The following is a 19,727-nucleotide window of genomic DNA, read 5'->3' on the forward strand; positions in this document are numbered from 1 at the left end:
ATTGTAAAAGTAATTTGCGGTAATATTTTCTTATGTTTTAATTTTTTATACTTATTTTTTTATTTTTATTTTTGGCAAATTTTTCTTATGTTTTTTTTTATTTATGAATTTAAAGTGTCAATTAAATATTACGGTTAAATATTAACTGAATTATTATTGTATTAATTTCAAAATTTTCCTTTCATGTATATACAAGTATATACAGTAATTATTCAGTTAGTATTTAATAGTGATATTTAAATGACATCTTAAATTTAAAGGAATTTCGCTAAAATATAAAAAGAGGTTAAATATATAAAAATTAAAACATATAATATTAAGATTATAAATAAATAAAATCGAAACAAACAAGAAGTTAGGACTATATTCATATAATAAATAAATAAAATTTATGACTATATTTATTGCATCACATGTCATTAGGATATAAGGTAGATAGGAAATAGTACAAGGTTTGTTTGATTGGCAAATATTATTATATTACTGACTATAATATTTTAGAAATATCTATTGTACACTTCTTATAATAAGATAGTTTCGGTCAATTTTTTTATGTGTTTTGATATTTAGAAGAATTTTTTTCATAGTCGTATAATATTATGAATTAAGATAGTAAGGAAAAAGGGTAAAACATTTTATACATCATAATTCATTTACTATTTACCACACATAAGAAAAAATAGTTTCTTGTGCAATAAAATATTTGAACCTTATTTTCAGAACTGTAAACTATTCGATTTTTTTTGAAAATTTACAAGTGATCCTATATAACTATAATATACGCAATCATGAAAAAGAAAATAGTTTAGAAAACTCTTTTGAATGCTAAAACACGTTAAGAATCTACCGAAACAACCCTTTAGAAGCGTACTACAAACAAACCTAGCATTTTATTACATATATATTTTGTGTATACCTATCATTGTTAGTAGGGTAAATACTATTTTAGACTGTGTTTTGTAAAAGTTACTAATTGGATCCTTTATTTTGTTAAATGACAAAATAGACTCTGTATATTTTAAATGGTACAAATAGGACCCTGAACTGATTTTTGTTAAAATAAAATTTAATAAAAATCAGATTTAAATGTGTTATGACAAAACTGTTTATATTTTCTGTATCTGTTCATGTTAGGAATTATCTTCAAGTTGGTTATATTAAAAGAAAAGTTGTCGAAAATAAAGTTCATAGTCTTATTTTTACCATTTTGAAAAATACAGAGTCCATTTTGTCATTTAACAAAAACAGAGGCATAATTGTAAATGAGATGATTCATTTTAATTATCATTAATTAAAACTAAATGAGGGCATAATTGTAACTATTTTTAAACATAACTTATAAGATTACACATGTCACTTAATTAGAAAAAGAATGCAAAAAGAGTGTAAAAGAAGAGCATTGTTATTAGGCACTAGTGGTGTCTAGCACCTTCTCGATATGTCACGTAGCAATTGGTTAGCGATACTTCCTAAAAGTTATTATATTAAATTGTGTAGGACCGATACTTAGTTGAACCAATAACAATATTGACACATAAAAATGTACTAGACACCACTAGTACCCTTTAGCATTTCTCGCAAAAGAAAGTTTCTCTATCATTCCTCAATAAATAATACTTATGACTATATTTATTGCATGACACATGTCATAAGGATATAAGTTAGACAAGAAATATTGTACATCCAATGACTTGACAATAGTTTTTTCAAACTGTCGGTTCCACTTTTGATTGAAAAATGTTATTATATTACTGAGTATAATATTTTAGAAATATCTACACTCCTTATAAGATAGTTTCGGTAATCCTCTTATCTGTTTCTATATTTATTTTTATTTTTTTTCATGATCAATTCAGATAATGATAAGATAGTAAATAAAAAGGTTAAAACATTTTATACATCATAATTCATTTACTATTTGCAATTTTAATATGGAGATTGTATGTGTTGTAGCTATTTAGGATTACTTGTAAATTTTTAAATTTTTTTAAATAGTTTACGGTGTCAAAAATAAAGTTTAAACAGTTTCTTACCACACGTATATGAAAAAATAGTTTCTTATACAATAAAATATTTAACTTTTTTTTTTTTTTTTTTTTTTTTGAATGGAAAGTTAAGTTTTATTAACCATCAAACTCCGTTACCAAACAAGGTAACAAATCGATTGGAACATTCTCCAAATCGAAAATACAACCAGAATGAAAATGAGAAGCTCTAGCGAAGCTATGAGCTACAACATTTGCTGATCGTTTAACAAAAAAGACACTAACATGACTCAACTCCACCATGAGTTGTTTACATTCATTTATTATTTGTCCAAATAAAGAAATCATATGAACAGAGCTTCGTAGAGCTTGAACAACCGTGAGGCAGTCAGTTTCCACAACAACTCTCGGCCAGTTGCGATTCTTGATCCAACTTAAAGCCTCCCTTACTCCAATAGCCTCGGCTACTTCGGGATTAACCCGCCCCAAAAAACACTCCATTTTTGCTTCCACCAACGGGCTGTATCTGTCTCTTGCCACCAAACCGATACCATAAGAGTTTCCACCATCAAACATAGCAGCATCCACGTTGATCTTGATACTATTTAACTTATTTTTTGAACTGTAAACTATTCAATTTTTTTTTTGAAAAATTTATGTGTGATCCTATATAACTGCAATACACGCGATCATGAAAAATAAAATAGCTTAAATAATTCTTCTAAATGCTAAAATACATTAAAAATCTACCGAAACATCCCTTTAAAAGTGTAATACAGACAAACCTCATTGAGTTTGATGGTCAACATTTACTAAGTTTGGTGGAGAATTACTAAGTTTGGTGAGCAAACAAGTACATGAGATATTTAATAATGCAAAAGATTTACACTTATATCACTTATGCATTAATTAACTTATTAATTTTAATTAATTCAATTTTTAGTAACATGAAAATTAAATATTATGTTACTAATACATTTTTATTCTAATGATATCATTTTTTTTAAATTTTAAATTATTTATATTTATATTTATATTATGCTTTTATTTGAGTAAAAAATACAGAGGCTATACAATTTAAGATTATGTACTTCGCCCCATTATCTTGTTTTAAATCTACATTTTTAGAAATTTTATTTTAAATGTAATGTTTTCAAAGATTGTAATGGAGTCTAAGTTAAAAAAAAAATTAGGACTAAAATATTTTGAGTTATAATAATAAATTTATTTTAACTACATCACTTGTACGAAAATTTTATTTCAATTTTTTTTCACAAAAAATACAAAATATTGAGGCGAATTTATGATAAAAATTTCTAAAATGTTTCAAATTCAAATAGTGTGTTTTGTACATAGTCATTATTAAAAATTTTATTAACAACATAATTTTTTAAAAGTTTTTTATTAGTAAAGAAACCATATTTGGTCGCAAAACATCATCAATTTACATTATTAAATTATGCAACCATTATACTTATTTTATAACAATAAATTTGTAATGTGACCATTATATTGTAGTCACACAGTACGTAGCTCTTTAAAAATGTTTTTTTTGTTTGGTTTAGTTATTCATGATTGTAAGACTTTGATTAACTCTATTAGTAATGTTTATGTATCTTTTGTGAAACGATCTGCTAATGTAGTGGCTCATCACTTTGCGAAGGCTACTATGTTACTCCCTGATCGTCGTTTCAGTTTGGAGGATGTTCCAACTAATTTGCTACCTTGTTTGGTAGCTGAAGTTATTGGTTAATAAAACAATTAATCATTCAAAAAAAAAAAATAGTCCTACAGTACAAATTCAATGTGACTATTTAGTATTTACAAGAATTTACAAAGTGACCATGGTCAATGAATTTACAAGAATCTTGAACTTGGAAATTATTACCGTAATTTTTTAAGTTAAGAATTTATTTGCATTAAAGTAAATTTTTTGAGAACTTATAAATTATGTCACAATTTTCTCTTTTCATATTATTATCTCGGGTAAATTTTTTGTTGAAATTTATTATTTCTATTGTCAAAAAAAAGTTGAAACATTTTGGGCCACAAATTGAGGTAGCTCAATTTTCAGAATGTTAGGATAAGTTCTTCATCTCTCACTATTAAAAGAACTTTATTACATCTTATGAAATAGTAGTTAATAAATGTTTTGTTATCCATATTTTTTTTTTTTTTTTTTTTTTTTTTTTAAGGATGTCCATTATTAAGTAAACATAAAAATAAAACATCATCCATAAAAAGAAAAAGAACTGTGGTGAATTTTGTAAAATATTATTTTTTTATATTTATTTACAATTTTACAGTCTATTACGAAAATGCGCTTGTAAAATTTTAAAATTACAAAAATACATACTAAGCGAAAAGTAAAATAAACAACGAGAAATCAACCTCACGACAGCTATAAATCAACCATAAAACAACCAGAAAAAGTAATCTCATGACAACTATAATACAACTATAAGTAAAGTGAAATATTATTTTGGACTCTGTGTTTTGCAAAAGTTACCAATTGGACCCTCTATTTTGTTAAATGATAAAATAGACCTTGTATTTTCTAAAATAGTATAATAGGACCCTAAACTGATTTTTTTTCAAAATAAAACTTAATAATAATCCAATCTAGAGATGTTATAATAAAACTAGTAATATTTTTTGTATTTGTCCGTGTTATGAAATATCTTCAAGTTAGTTATATTTAAAATAAAAATTATCGAAAATTGAACTCAGAGTCTTATTTTTACCATTTTAGAAAATACAGTATCTATTTTATCATTTAACAAAACAGAGAGTCCAATCAGTAACGTTTGGTTAAAATTTCAAAAAATATTGCAAAGTATAATAAATGCATAAACTTTCTATATATATATATACATCCATTTGCCACTGCAATCTTACACCATCAAAATACCCTAATAGCCAAAAAGAAATTATGGCATTGAATATGATTATCTCACCAAAATTGTTGAATAGTTTTGTTAAGGCATCACCACTACAAGTACCATTGCCGGCCACCACAAGAAGATGTTCAAAAGAGTCTAGTACTACTTCTAAAACCTGCAAGTGAGTGCACTATACATATACCAAAACTTTATTATATACTATTTTTGGAATATAAAACTATATTTTATGCATGGATTACACTAGTCTTTCTTTATATTCATATATATAATCTATAGAAGCTAAGACAAGACCTCTCAATCTCTTTTACTTTTAAGAACTTTTTTTTTTTTTTTTGAGTTTTTGACGATTAAATTTTGTGAACTATCATTTTATTTGTACTTAATTTTTTAATCTTAAATTTTAACGGTAAATTTTTTTAAATTACTGAACTGTTAGCAAATTTAAAGAGTCATCTGGTTAATTATCACTATGGACTGCTTATGTGTACAATCTTGTACACGTGACACGTTTATATTAATAAACATAATATTATTATTTTAAAATTTATTCTGAAATTAAATAAAATTATAAAAAATAAAAAATTATAAATTTTAAAATAATTTTTTATTATTTTTAAATAGTAATATTATGTGTACTAATATAAACGTACCACGTGTATAATAGTGTACACATAAGCAGTGATGACACTTTAAATTTGTTAACAATTTAGTAGAAGGATTTTACTACCAAAATTTGAGCTTAGATGATTTTATTACCAAAATTTGAGCTTAGAGAGTTAAGTGCAAGTAGAATAATAATTAAGAGAGTTGAACCGCAAAAAACTTTTTTTTTTTTTTTTAATATTAGTCCATAAGGAACTTGAATTTTTTTTGAAATTTATCCACTTTTAAAATTTTGCCCTAAGTCCCATAAAAGTTAGAGACAACCCTTGAAGTAATATTAGATGTACACTCTTAAATAACATATATTTATTAGTTTAACCCTAATTATTACTTTTAATTTTACGTTTGAGATTAACTACACATTATTGTGCAGGGCATTATTGATGATGCCAAATGCAAAAAAGATAGAAATCTTTAAGTCAATGGAAGAATGGGGAAGAGAAAACATTTTACCTCTATTGAAGCCAGTAGATCAAAGTTGGCAACCACAAGATTTTCTACCAGAACCAACATCAGAGGGGTTCGAGGAACAAGTGAAGGAGTTAAGAGAGAGAGTAAAGGAAGTACCAGATGACTACTTTGTGGTGTTGGTAGGGAATATGATCACTGAAGAAGCCTTACCATCCTACCATGCACGAATCAATGGGATCAACAACTTCCACGACAAAACAGGTGCAGATGAGACGCCTTGGGCCATATGGGCAAGGGGTTGGAGTGCTGAAGAGAATAGACATGGTGATCTTCTCAACAAGTATCTTTACCTCTCTGGTCGAGTTGACATGAAGCGAATTGAGACAACTATTAATTATTTGATTGCAAGAGGATTGGTACAAATTTTTATTAATGTTTTTGTTAAAATGGTTTTATGTTTAGCATATATTTATTGGTTAAACATTAATATAAAAACCAACACAAATATTAAATATAATTATGTATAATCAATAATCTTAGTATATAATTATAAAAATTACAAGATTTACTTTAAGCAACAAGTTTAGAAGGGTCATTTAAAAAATAAAAAATCTTAGGTGATTCTATAATATACATCTTAAAAGGGTTATTTTGGTATACTTATTATTTATTACGATATCTTGAAAAAAAATTCAGTCGATTTATTTTATTTTTGATAAATTTTAATTACATACATAATATTAATCTAATTACCAAAACTCTTATTATATTAACGGAATTTTAAATATTTTTACAATTTTTTTAATTTTATTTACAGAAAATACAGTCTTTTTATGTTGTACTCTTGTTAATTTATTGTTGATTTTTTATTATCTGTATGTTATTTTTTTGTTGTTGTTTTGATGTTATTTAGATATTACTTTAATGTAATTTTCTTATTGCTTCTATAAAAAATTGTAAAAATATAAAAAAAATTCCTTAAACGTAAAAATATAATTTTTTTTTTTTTTTTTATAAAAAATAGTGCCTTATGTATAATTATCCTTTTTTTTTTTACAAATACATTTTTGAAAAATCACATTACTCATTTTAACTTTCACATTGACAAGAAAATACTTTAAATTACCAAAAACCCATCATTGTACTTAAATTTTTAATTCTATGTCTATTTTTTAATTACAAAAACTTAATGTTAATGATTAACTCACAATTTTGTTTATTTATTATTTTTTTTTGTAAGGATGTTGGTATCGGAAATGATTCATACCTATTCGCAATCTACACATCATTTCAAGAAAGAGCAACATTTATATCACACCGAAACACAGGTAAACTTGCATTCAAATATGGTGATACAAAACTCGCCCAAATATGTGGAGTAGTAGCTAGTGACGAGAAACGACACGAGACTGCTTACACCAAAATAGCTTCGAAGCTCTTCGAGCTCGATCCAAACGACATGGTTTTGGCATTTGCAGACACTATGAAGAGAAAGATTAGTATGCCTGCTCACCTAATGTATGATGGAATTGACCCTAATCTATATACCCATTTCACTAACATTGCCTCACGTGTTGGGGTTTATAGTGTGACTGAGTATAGAGAAATATTAGAACATTTGGTGGCCAAATGGAATGTAGAAAAGCTTATTGGGCTTTCTAGTGAAGGAAGACAGGCCCAAGACTATCTTTGTGGGTTGGCCCATAGAGTCAAAAGGATTGAAGAGATGGTCAAGAGTAAGGCCCAAATGAATGATTCTTCTTCCATTCGTGTAAGTTGGGTGTTAGATAGAGAAAAAGTGGTTCAAATCTAGATTATGATATGTATAAGCTGGTATTTTTAATATCTGAATTGTTATAATTCAAATATTTTTATATGACGGTGTATATTGTAATTATTTAAAATATTTTGTAAAATTTAAAAAATTTAAAATAATTTACCGTACAGAAAATAGGGTTCAAACGGTCTATTATTTTACATTGTTTGAATCTTATTTTTAGTATGTAAGTTATTGTAATGTTTCTAAAAATATATTAAATAATTATAATTTATATTGTCATATAAAATAATTATTATTAAAATTATCTAAATATCCATAATTTTTAGAGTGCAATATAGACTTAGTAAAATCTTAAGATTATATATGTCTACAATAGCTAAGTATTGCCTTTCAAAAATAAAAATGTCAAAAACTACTTCTACTTCGTTTCTTTAGTTATAATATTTACCATAATTTTATAAGTAATAATTAGTGGAAATATATATTATGTCCTATGTTACTATATAATGATTCTCTTTTCATAATTTTTTTTTTTTTATGAAATTTTTTCTGCATAGTGTTTGAATCTTTTGACGATTAGTAAAAAAAATATATCGTCTAAAATAATAATAATAATAATAATAATAATAATAATAATAATAATAATAATAATAATAATAATAATAATGGTAAGTGATGGGGCACCCAAATTTTGTTTCTCCATAAGAGGTCAAATTTTTATGGGGACATATTTTATGAATGTGTCTAGGCGTTTTTATTTTATTTTTTCAAATATCTATGACTAAAAAGGATGTGTTGGTGCACTTTTTATTTATTTTGGTATTTTTAAAAGAATTTAATCTATTTTTTTTTTCATATTCATGTTTGTTATAATTATTTAAAATATTCAACAAAATTTTAAGAATTTCAGAATAATTTATAATATAGAAAGCAGTGTTTAAAAAATTTATTTCACATGCGTATAAAATAAAATAGTTACACGTGCAACACACTGTTTGAATTCTATTTCAGTATGTAAATTTTTCTAAATTTCTTAAAATTTTGCAAGATGTCTTAAATAACTATAACGTGCATGACCATGAGAAATAATTTGACTAAAATTATTTCGAATACCAAATTAGATAAGATTAAATCAGTACATATTTTTTTAAGTGACTACATTGTAGAATTTTTTAAATATAATAAATAAATAAATAAAATAAATCAAAGGGTGGTGATGGTGGACCCTTTTAGGCTAACTCCTCCCACGTGCAATAATGCTTATTTTGGCATCAAACCTTAATAGTCCTTCTCTTTCTCCTTTCTTGTACGGTGTGATGCTTCAATCAACTTTCCTCATTAATTAATTAATCCCATAATTATAATTAGGGACCTATTTAAAGAAATTATAATAATGTACACCATAATTGAACTAATTATTCAAATCATATTTTTGAACCCTTAATTTTTTTTTTAAAAACTGCCAAAATATTTAGTGTAATTTGCGGCATAAATACTTAAGTTACATATTTAGAACTTCTATAGATATTTGGCCGTTAAGTGTTAGGTAACTATCCACATGTCATTTTTTTATTGATATATTTAAATGAACTTTTAAATAAAAATAAAAATTTAATGACTTATACCAATCGGGGATTGTCACGTGGCAATTTACTTGACACTTAATAGCGAAATATTTATAAAAGTTCTAAATTTATAACTTATATATTATTTCTACCAAAAATTAAATTTATATATATTTACAATTGAAAATTAAAATTAAGTAGTTATACTACAAATTACTTAAATATTTACTATAATTAGAATGCACTTCATCATATTTATAGTTTTTCTATATATACCAAAAATAAGAATACACTAATTAAAGTAAAATTGAAGCCCTACCAATGAATTTTCTTTAGAGAAATTATAAGTCTTTTTATATATAATAGGTAAAATTATACAAATTAAAATTTTTATGTTTAATTTTTTTACTTAATTAAAAAAAGCTCTCACTTTTATATCATATGGCTGAGATTATTCTATCGATTGAAAAAAATTAAGAAAAAAGTTTTTAGCAAAAAAAAAAAAAAGTTAAGTAAAACTTGAGTTTGACTTAAATATTTTATATGAGCATATGTTTGATATATTGTAAAATAAGAGATATTTTTTGATATTTTTTTAATTAAGTAGCGAAACTAAGTATAGAAATTTAAAATTTTCTTTTATTATTCGTTATTAGATCAAAATTTGATGATTTAATATTTATAAAATTAATATTTATAGTTAAATTTGTTTAGTTACCATTCATGAATACATTGAAAAGTGTTCCAAATATATAATAGCATATAAGTTTCAAGATTATTTTAAATTTTTTTTCCATATTTGTGTATGCTGTAATTATTTAAAATATCATATAAAATTTTAAGAATTTTGAAAAAAATTATAATATAAAAAGCAGTGTTCAAACAATTTATTTTACACGCGTATAAAATAAAATAGTCATGTGTGTAATACACTGTTTGAATCTTATTTTCGATGTATTAACTTTTTTCTTGAATTTTTTAAAATTTTGTAAAATATTTTAAATAATTATAACGAAAATGACTATAAAAGAAATTTGACTAAAAAATTATTTTAAATGCTAAAATAAATAAAAATATATCAGTGCATCCTAGTTGAAAGGTGTGTAGAATTTTAAGTAATTTGAAATAATGTTGTTCAATAAAAACAAAAGTGAGGCACTATCTAAGAATTTTCTCCTATAATTGTTATACTATTAGGTTATTATTCTTCTCTTAGTTGTAAATTTTTTTTATTATTTTTATTATTAATTAATTTTTTTTTTATATATTATATATATAAATGTAAATTACTATTCCAGTTGTAACGTGTAATACAAATGCACATGCATGCCTTTATTTTTTGCTTTTATAACTTGCTTTAATAATTTATATTAATTAACTTAATTATGGATTATATAGGTTTATAAATATTCTTGTGGAATGAAAAAATAAAATAAATAAAATACAAATAATAACTGAACTTTTTAATTTCACTTCCATATTATTTTTTTTAAAAAATAATAATAATAATAAATTTCAAGTACCATGATTTAATCACATTTGTAAGAATTGCTTTGCCTATATGTATATATATATATATATATATATATAAAAATATTTTATATTATAAAACAATCAGAACCGTTCATATAGTTGACCTTCTCTCATTGACTTTGTATGAGATAAAACAGAAGCTCCAATAATAACACTCACAAATAAATTACAATATAAAATATTTATTACTTGTAAAAAAATATAAAATATTTATTAAATAAATATTAATACAATTAACATAAATTACATGTAATATATATGTAATATATATTCGGTGTGTAATAATTTTTAAGTGATATTATTATCACTACAAAAAATAATTACGTATATTTAGTGATAATTTTTTAGTCACAGTATAATTTTTTTTGATCAAATATTACTTATAATCGTAACAAAAAGTTACACTTATGACTAAAACATAGTATTTAAATATAAGTCGTCATTAATTTAATTTTAGTCACAACAAGAATTGTGACTAAAACTACCTTTTAATCACAACATAAAGATGATGATTTATAATTAGCCACAAATTTTTTACTTTTAGTCATAAATTTTGTTGTGATTAAAAGTAAAATTTTTTGTAATGTGTATTTTTTATAAAATAATGTTAATTTGTGAAATAATATTTAATTAAGATAAAATGCATTAATTAATTATCTAATAATAATATGAAAATGAATATAATTATAAATAATATAATAACACTATTAATTTATTTTGAGTTCATTAATTTTACTATCTACCTCCATCACTCTTTCACTAATTATTTTTATGAGAAATGCCTGGCATCCCAATTTATAATGTTTAATATTGTTATTGGTACAATTATCAAATTTTATATAATTTAATATAATAATTTTTAAGAGATATTACTAAATAATTATAAGACAATACTTCTAGAAGGTACTACACACTACTAGTACCCATCCAATAACAATACTTTATGTTTATTATTTATATATGAGAAATACTAAAATATACTAGTAACGTCTAATACCCTCCAAAATATAATATTATTATTAGTACAATTAAATATAAAATTTCATATAATTTAATATAATAACTTTTATAAAAACTAATCACAAAATGTTACCTCTGAAAAGTACTAGACACTACTCATACATAAGTCCAATACTATATATATGCATATAAATGGAGAGAGGGAGTTTAAACATTATTAAACAAATAAAACAAGTGTAACTTAATAAATAATATAGTAAAACTTTTTTCACTAATCATTATCCCCATTTCCCCAAGTATAACTATATAGATAAAGAAAAGAAAGAAAGAGACACAATTATAAGATTATGTATGGAATGGAAAAGAAGGAAGATATGAAGAAAGTGGTAGAGAGAGATATAAGGTAAGGGTTTGCATGTGAGACTCTCATTTTGGGGACAAACAAAACAAAAGTGTTCCTCTTAATATACCACTTCTTCACATGGGTGCAACACACACACATATATATATACACCAATATATCTATATATATATATACACACACACATATGATTCTTACAACCTTCCTCCTTCCCTTTTCACAGCTCATATATCCTCATCTCTCTCTTATCTATTGTTTCGAAAATACCACATATTCTTTAGAAATTCACTTAATAATTTTAGAAATTATTTCACAAATATATAAAAATAACAAAAAAAAATTATAAAAATATAGTTGTACAGAATTTTAAATATTTTTATAATTTTATTTACTAAAATATGATTTTTTTATATTATATTTTTTTAATTTATTATTATTATTATTTTGATGTTATTTATATGATATTATTTACTTGTTATTTTTATGTAGTTTTCTTATTATTTTTATAGAAAATCATAAAAAAAATATATATATAAAAAAATTTTAAACATAAAAATATAATTTTTTTAAAAAAATAATATTTTATATAAGGATCTCATAATTTTAATATTGCTACCTAAAATTGAAATTATATATAATTTTTTAGTATAAATGATATTATTAGTCACAAATTTTTAAAAAATACATATAATTTAATTTAGTATATATTAAAATTATATTTGATTAAATATCAAACCAAAGACGAATATATAATATATATGCTTTTTGAATAGTACTTACATAGATATAGTTATACCCTAATTAATTTAGTATGTTTTTCCTTCATATATAATCAAAGCTGTTTCAAAATGAAGATATATAATTAAGATCATCATCATTAAATCGACATGTATGTATCATGATGTCATGTTTTTCTATATATATATATAAATAAATATATTATTAATAAAACAATTAACATATGATATGTAGTAGTGTAGACTATAGTACCAGAGATATTTATGTATAGTAATATAGTCTATATATATATATATTTGTGACAATTAATTAATTAATTTATGAATTATGGAACATGATTGTGTTGAATTTTGTTTTGCCGTTATTATGAAAAAGAAGGTACGTGTGAGAAATCATACACTAACAAGTAATAAGAACACACACCCCATACATATTATCATCTATATATACATAAAAAAAAATGTTAATTTAATATCAAATTCTATATATTTTAATTTAATAAATTATATAAAAAATTATTGTCTGATCTAAAATTTAATAATTCATAAAAAAAAATATATTTTTTGCCTTTTTATTAAAAAAAAAATTAATAAAAAAATATATATTTTTAAATGAGGATAATTTTTTTGGGTTAAATAGGTTTTAAGTACAAACTTAAGCTGCTTATATCTAACACTAAAATGTGATAATATATCATATCGGTATTATATTAGCACTAAAACCCTATTAACATCGACGATATAGTGTAATTAAGTATTAAGTTGTATATAACTTCAAAAACTCTATTTATAAAAAAAATTGGGTACCACTGATACTCGGTAACAATGCTCCATATACAAATAATGTATAATATGGAACGCCAAAGAAGAGGGGTCACATAGGCACGTGGTGGCTTATTCCTTCAAGTTATTAATTAAACAACATACAAGACTTTCCACTTAATACTCTCTCTCTCTCTATATATATATACTATATAGATAGATGATAATAATTCTTCAATACATAATTATAGGTGTTACTTTTCTCCATATATACCGTAAAAATATATAATGTTTTTGTTTCATGTTATATATTTAATGAAGAATATTATTATTAGATACTATGATATTTTTTTAGATGTATTATTATTTTGTAATTGGTAATTAGTAATATTTTTTATTAGTTAATATATGAAATCATAAAGTACGTTATTAGATATTAGTAGTGCTTAATACATTTTATAAGTAGTATTTTACTTTATAATTGTTTAGCGATATTTTCTAAAAATTATTTTCTTAATTAAATTATATGAAACTCACTACTTAATTATATCAATAGAAATATGATACTAAAAAGAATACTAGGCATCGATAATGTCTTTTAGCAATTTTATAAATCATATGAGACCGATATTTAATTGTACTAATAACGATATTGACGTAGAGACAATTGATATTTTTTAGCGATTTTCTTTAAAAAAAAAATTATGATCTCATATTTGAACTTTATTTTCAGAGATAGTAAATTGTTTTTATTTTGTTAAGAAGAAAAATTAATAAAAAATATGCTATAACTACAATATGTAGTGTCTAAAATAGAATTATGTTTTGGATATATATAGGAGCAATTCTAATAAAGAATTGGGTAATTTTATAGTACATTCAGGGTCCGTTTGGTACGCAGGATTGGACTGGATTGGACTGAAAAGGATTGGACTGGACTGGACAAGATTGGATTATGCTGAAAGTAATCCTGTGTTTGGTTTAAGAATGGACTCGACTATTTTATTTTATTTCCTTTTAGAAAAAAAAAAAAACTTAAATTAAATAAAAACATATAATAATAAATTAAAATTAAAATATATAATAATAAATAAATATAAATAAATAATTCGTAGCAAAAAAAAATAATATATCATATATAATTAAGAATATATCATAAATATATAATAAAATATTTTGTTATATTTTTTATTTAATAAATAATTAAAATAGTAAAATAAAAATACTTGAATAATATAAAATTGTTTATCTTAAACACTAATTTAATATAAATATTAATTTTTTAAAATATTTATATAAATTTATATAATTTTATTGTCATATTTTTTTTTTAGAATCAATTTAAGTAACTATTATTTAATTAATAATATTCTAAATTTTAAAAACTTATGTATAATAATTCAAAATTATACATTTTCACTAATTTTAATGAATAAGTTTTTGATAAAAAAATGTATAAATAAATGTGTGATAATTATTTCCTTTAAATTCTAATTAAATTTAAATTAAAAAAACGATAAAAAAAAAAATCTCACCTGCATGGGATTATTTATCCCACCCTGCTGGATGGGATAAATAATACCAGACAGATGAGGTTAACTGGATTAGTTATCCAGACTTCTAACATGCCCAAACACTGGATTGGACAAATTAACCTGTCTAATCCAATCCAATCCTGCGTACCAAACGGGCCCTCAGTGTAATAATTAAAGGCCGTTCTATTAGTATATATATTCTTATTTATTTCAGTATTTATAGCATATATTTTTTATTATTATTATTATTATGCAATTTGTAGTTATTTTATTAGGACATATAATTTTTGAGAAAATTTAAAATAATTTAGTGTGTCAAAAATAAAATTTATATATTTTATTGCATACATTTTTTTTTATAAGCATAGTAAATATTTATTTAAACTTTATTTTTAGTATTATAACTTTATTAAATAATTAACAATGTATACGATTATAAAAAAAAAGCCTCTCCTATAAAGAAAAAAGTTATTAATGACTGTAAGTATTTGCTTGCTTTATTGGTAAATATTTTTATTGTCTTTGTTAAACGATCAACTAATATAGTAGCTCATTATTTTGTTAGAGCTTCTATATTATATTCTGATGGTCACTTTAATTAGGAGTTTATTCGACCTAATTAATTTGTTACCTTATTTAGTAGCGAAAATCAATGGTTAATAAAATTGAATTTTTCTTTAAAAAAAGGTAAATTACCTCACATACTATTTTTTTTATTATTTTTTTAAAATTTACGGTTTGGGTTGTTCCGGTAGTTTCTCCAGTAATTTCTATGTGGGTTGCTATACAAATTGTGATTGCGTTTTAAGTTGCTCCATTAGTTGCTATATGAGTTTCTGTGTGGAATTTCATAAAAATACAAAAAAAAAATATATTTTAAATATAAAAATAAAAAAATTCCTAAAAAAATAGAGAGTAAACTAAAACAGCCCTTATTACAAATATTATGCTACATATATTTGGGTGATTTCACAATGCTCATCCTTAAAAAAGATGCACCGATACACTCTTTATCTTTTTTGGCATTCAGATGAATTTTATAATTTAATTATTTTTCACAATCGTGTACGTTATAAATATTTAAGACACACGTCTAATAGACTGTTTGAACTATAATATTTTAAGCGTATTAAATTTTTCCAAAAGTCTCAAAATTTTACAAAATATCTTAAATAACTACAACGTACACGATTATAAAAAAAATTAGACTAAAAAATTCTCTCAAATACTAAAATAAATAAAAATACAATCCCTATTAAAAGTATTGTATTTTTTTTTAAAAAAAAAAATGTTTTCTATAAATAATAAATATTTAAATTTGTATAATAAATTCTAATTCCAAATTCCTTCTTAGGGCACCAGCTGTTGCTAGCTGTCTCTAATCCCCACCCCCATGTGACCCACCACCCCTCTTCATCCTCCAAAACCTTTTTTTATACCCTAAAAAAATAAATAAATAAATTACATAATTAATTAAATAAAATAAAACCTTACATAACATTATTATTTATTATTTATTATTTATTATTTCTTCATATCCATTTATTTATTTATTAAAAAAAAACCATTTATATGATCATATATCTTCTTCTTCTCTTCTCATCCCAATCCCCTAAACCATTTCTGTTTAGACAGTTTTTATTGTTATATTTCTCTCTCTAAAAAAAAACCTATATATACACATATATAGAGAGAGAATTGTGTGAAAAATTGAAAATCACTAATAAAAAAAATAAATTAAATTTATTATTATGGCACAATTACCACCAAAAATACCCCAAAATTGGGCCAATAATTCTTTTCATCCTCACAATCAACAACCCTATTGGGTCGACGAGTTTCTTGATTTCACGGCGGCGCGTAGAGGAGCCCACCGCCGGTCAGCCAGCAGCGATTCCATCGCCTTTCTCGAATCGACGACAACCGAAGAATTTAATGCCAATTCTACTCGTAATTCTGCTGCATTGATCATGATGCAAAGCTCCTTCGATAAATTAGATGATGAACAGCTCATGTCAATGTTTTCCGATGAGTTTTCCGGCGCCGGCGCCGGCGCCGGTGACGGAGTAGTTTGTTCTAATCCTTCCACGTCTAATTCTGACGATAGGGATAGTAATAATAATGATGAGAAGTTGTCACAGAAGCTGAAATCTGAACCGGAGGAGGTTGAAGAGGAGGGTTGTAGCGAAGGTGATGAGCACGCGCCGCCGTTGAATTCTTCTTCTAATGCTGTTTCGTCTGGGGATACTGTATTCGACCCCAAAAGGGTAAAAAGGTAATTGCATTGCATGGATTTATTCTTAATTTTGTTTGAATATGATTGATTTTATATAGTTTTTTTTAGTTTAATTTTTTTGTGTTAATAATATTTAAAATATATGTTTTTTAAAATGTGCAAAGGAAGAAAAAATTATCATAATTAAATTGTAAATAATATTCATGAGAAAAACAATGTAAATTAAATGAATTATTTTACAAATACACAAAAAATAAATAATAAAAAAGTTATGAAGATATGATTGTATAGAATTTTAAATAATTTTTATGATTTTAATTAAATAAAATATGTATTTTTATGTTATATTATAGTTAATTTATTGTTACCTATTTTTTTTTATTATTTTTATAAAATACCGTAAAAATATAAAAAAATAATCTCAAAAATATAAAAAAAAAATTAAAAAAAGATAGTACTTTATTTAATTATTCTTAAATTAAATTAAATATATTTAAAATTATAATTTCAGAATATGTAAATTAAATGAAATATATTTATTAATTTTATATATTTTCAGAATATTGGCAAATAGACAATCTGCACAAAGGTCCAGAGTTAGAAAGCTACAATACATTTCAGAGCTTGAACGAAGTGTCACAACCTTACAGGTAATTAATTAATTAAATAAATAATTGTTATTAATTAATTAATTAATAAATGAGGATTATGTGTTAATTAAATATTAATTATTGTATAGTCAGAGGTATCAGCATTATCTCCAAGAGTTGCATTTTTGGATCACCAGAGATTAATTCTTAATGTTGATAATACTGCTCTTAAGCAACGAATTGCTGCTTTGGCTCAAGATAACATTTTCAAAGATGGTATGTAATTTAATTTTATTTATTTTATTAATTATTTTGCTTAATAATCTTTACAATTTTCTTAGAGAACAAGAAACAAAAATTAGTATAAAAATTGAATCCCTATATATAACTTAATTACTAAGATAGATTTTAGTATATAAATGTGAATTTTTTCTTCAATTTGATTTTAATTTTCATTTCAAAAAAAAAAAAAAAGAATACTATGCTAAAATAAAATCTATATATAATTTGTATAAGCATGTAATTATCATAAAAATTGAATCTCTATAATTAATTAGGAGATTTTGAATAAATGTGAATTTTTTCTTCATAAATATTCTTTGATTTTTTTTATGTTTTTTAAGTGACAATTTTTCATATATATAAATATTTAAAATACTATGCTAAAATTCTTTGATTTTTTTTTTTTATATTTTTTCTATTTAATTAAAATTAAATTTGAGTGAAATTAATATGATCTTATATATTAATTAATTTTTAAATTATTATTAATTAATTAGCTCATCAAGAGGCATTGAAGAATGAAATTGAGAGACTAAGGCAAGTGTATCATCACCAAAATATAAAGAAGATGGAAATTCATAATCAACAAAACGCGCTATCGTCGGCGAGACCACTCGCCACCACCGCCGCTGCCCAAAACTCAGATGGCAGCGGCGGCGGTGATTGTTCGGTCAACGGTGCATGATAAACTCATAATGCTAACTTGCGCTTTCTTCACATGATGTGTTTCTAATTTGTAATGCTTTTGTGGGACCCACTTCTCTATAAATATTCTTATTCTTATTGGAGGGTGGAAACTTGACACGTGGACGACATCTAAGATAGGTCATGAACATGCATGTTCTATTAATTTCAAAAAAAAAAAAGTAATGTGTTTTTTATTTTATGGGGTTGGGATTATTCTTTTTAATCATTTTGTACTATTGTTTTATGTGATTAGTAATTTCTTTTTCTTTTAGAATATTTTGGATTTTATTTCTTTGGTGGGGGAGAGAAAATTAATTGTATTCATAGCATAAATTATGCTTTTTTTTTTTTTTTTTTCTTTTTAATATATTGTTTTCTTTGAATCCTTTTCTATTTTGGAAATGTAAAAAAAATGACATTACATAAGAATTTGGATTATTAGTTTCTATGTTAAGATTTTATTTAATTACCATTCAATTGCACTTATTAGCTAAATATGGGTTTGGTATGGTACTCCATGCTTGATATTATATATGCACATAAATAATAGTTGTCACAAATATGTTTAAAAAGAAATTAAAATTGCAAGTATATAATCAACATTTACTCTACATTTTTTTTTTATGTTAAGGATAAATGCTATAATATCATACAACGAAAACGAAAATCTAGACAACAAACTTGTAAATTTGTTCCATGTGCCCCGCGATAAAAATTCTGCAGTTTACAGTTTGACA

At 23.6% G+C, this 19,727-nt stretch overlaps 2 protein-coding genes across 2 annotated transcripts; both read left to right on the forward strand.

The window, feature by feature from the left end:
• The first annotated feature begins 4,859 nt into the window (after positions 1 to 4,859).
• On the forward strand, positions 4,860 to 7,835 carry LOC115697755 (stearoyl-[acyl-carrier-protein] 9-desaturase, chloroplastic). Its single transcript, XM_030624877.2, has 3 exons — positions 4,860 to 5,048; positions 5,925 to 6,378; positions 7,203 to 7,835. The coding sequence occupies exons 1-3, from the start codon at positions 4,918 to 4,920 to the stop codon at positions 7,773 to 7,775; spliced, it is 1,158 nt and encodes a 385-aa protein (XP_030480737.2). The 5' UTR covers positions 4,860 to 4,917; the 3' UTR covers positions 7,776 to 7,835.
• Positions 7,836 to 16,742: 8,907 nt separating this feature from the next.
• Positions 16,743 to 19,438, forward strand: LOC115696934 (basic leucine zipper 6). The gene is made up of 4 exons (XM_030623828.2): positions 16,743 to 17,470; positions 17,991 to 18,081; positions 18,171 to 18,297; positions 18,801 to 19,438. Exons 1-4 carry the CDS (start codon positions 16,947 to 16,949, stop codon positions 18,986 to 18,988), a joined length of 930 nt encoding a protein of 309 aa, XP_030479688.2. The 5' UTR covers positions 16,743 to 16,946; the 3' UTR covers positions 18,989 to 19,438.
• The last annotated feature ends 289 nt before the right edge of the window (positions 19,439 to 19,727 follow it).

Source organism: Cannabis sativa, chromosome 7 (assembly GCF_029168945.1).
Source record: "Cannabis sativa cultivar Pink pepper isolate KNU-18-1 chromosome 7, ASM2916894v1, whole genome shotgun sequence".
NCBI classification, from domain to species: Eukaryota; Viridiplantae; Streptophyta; class Magnoliopsida; order Rosales; family Cannabaceae; genus Cannabis; species Cannabis sativa.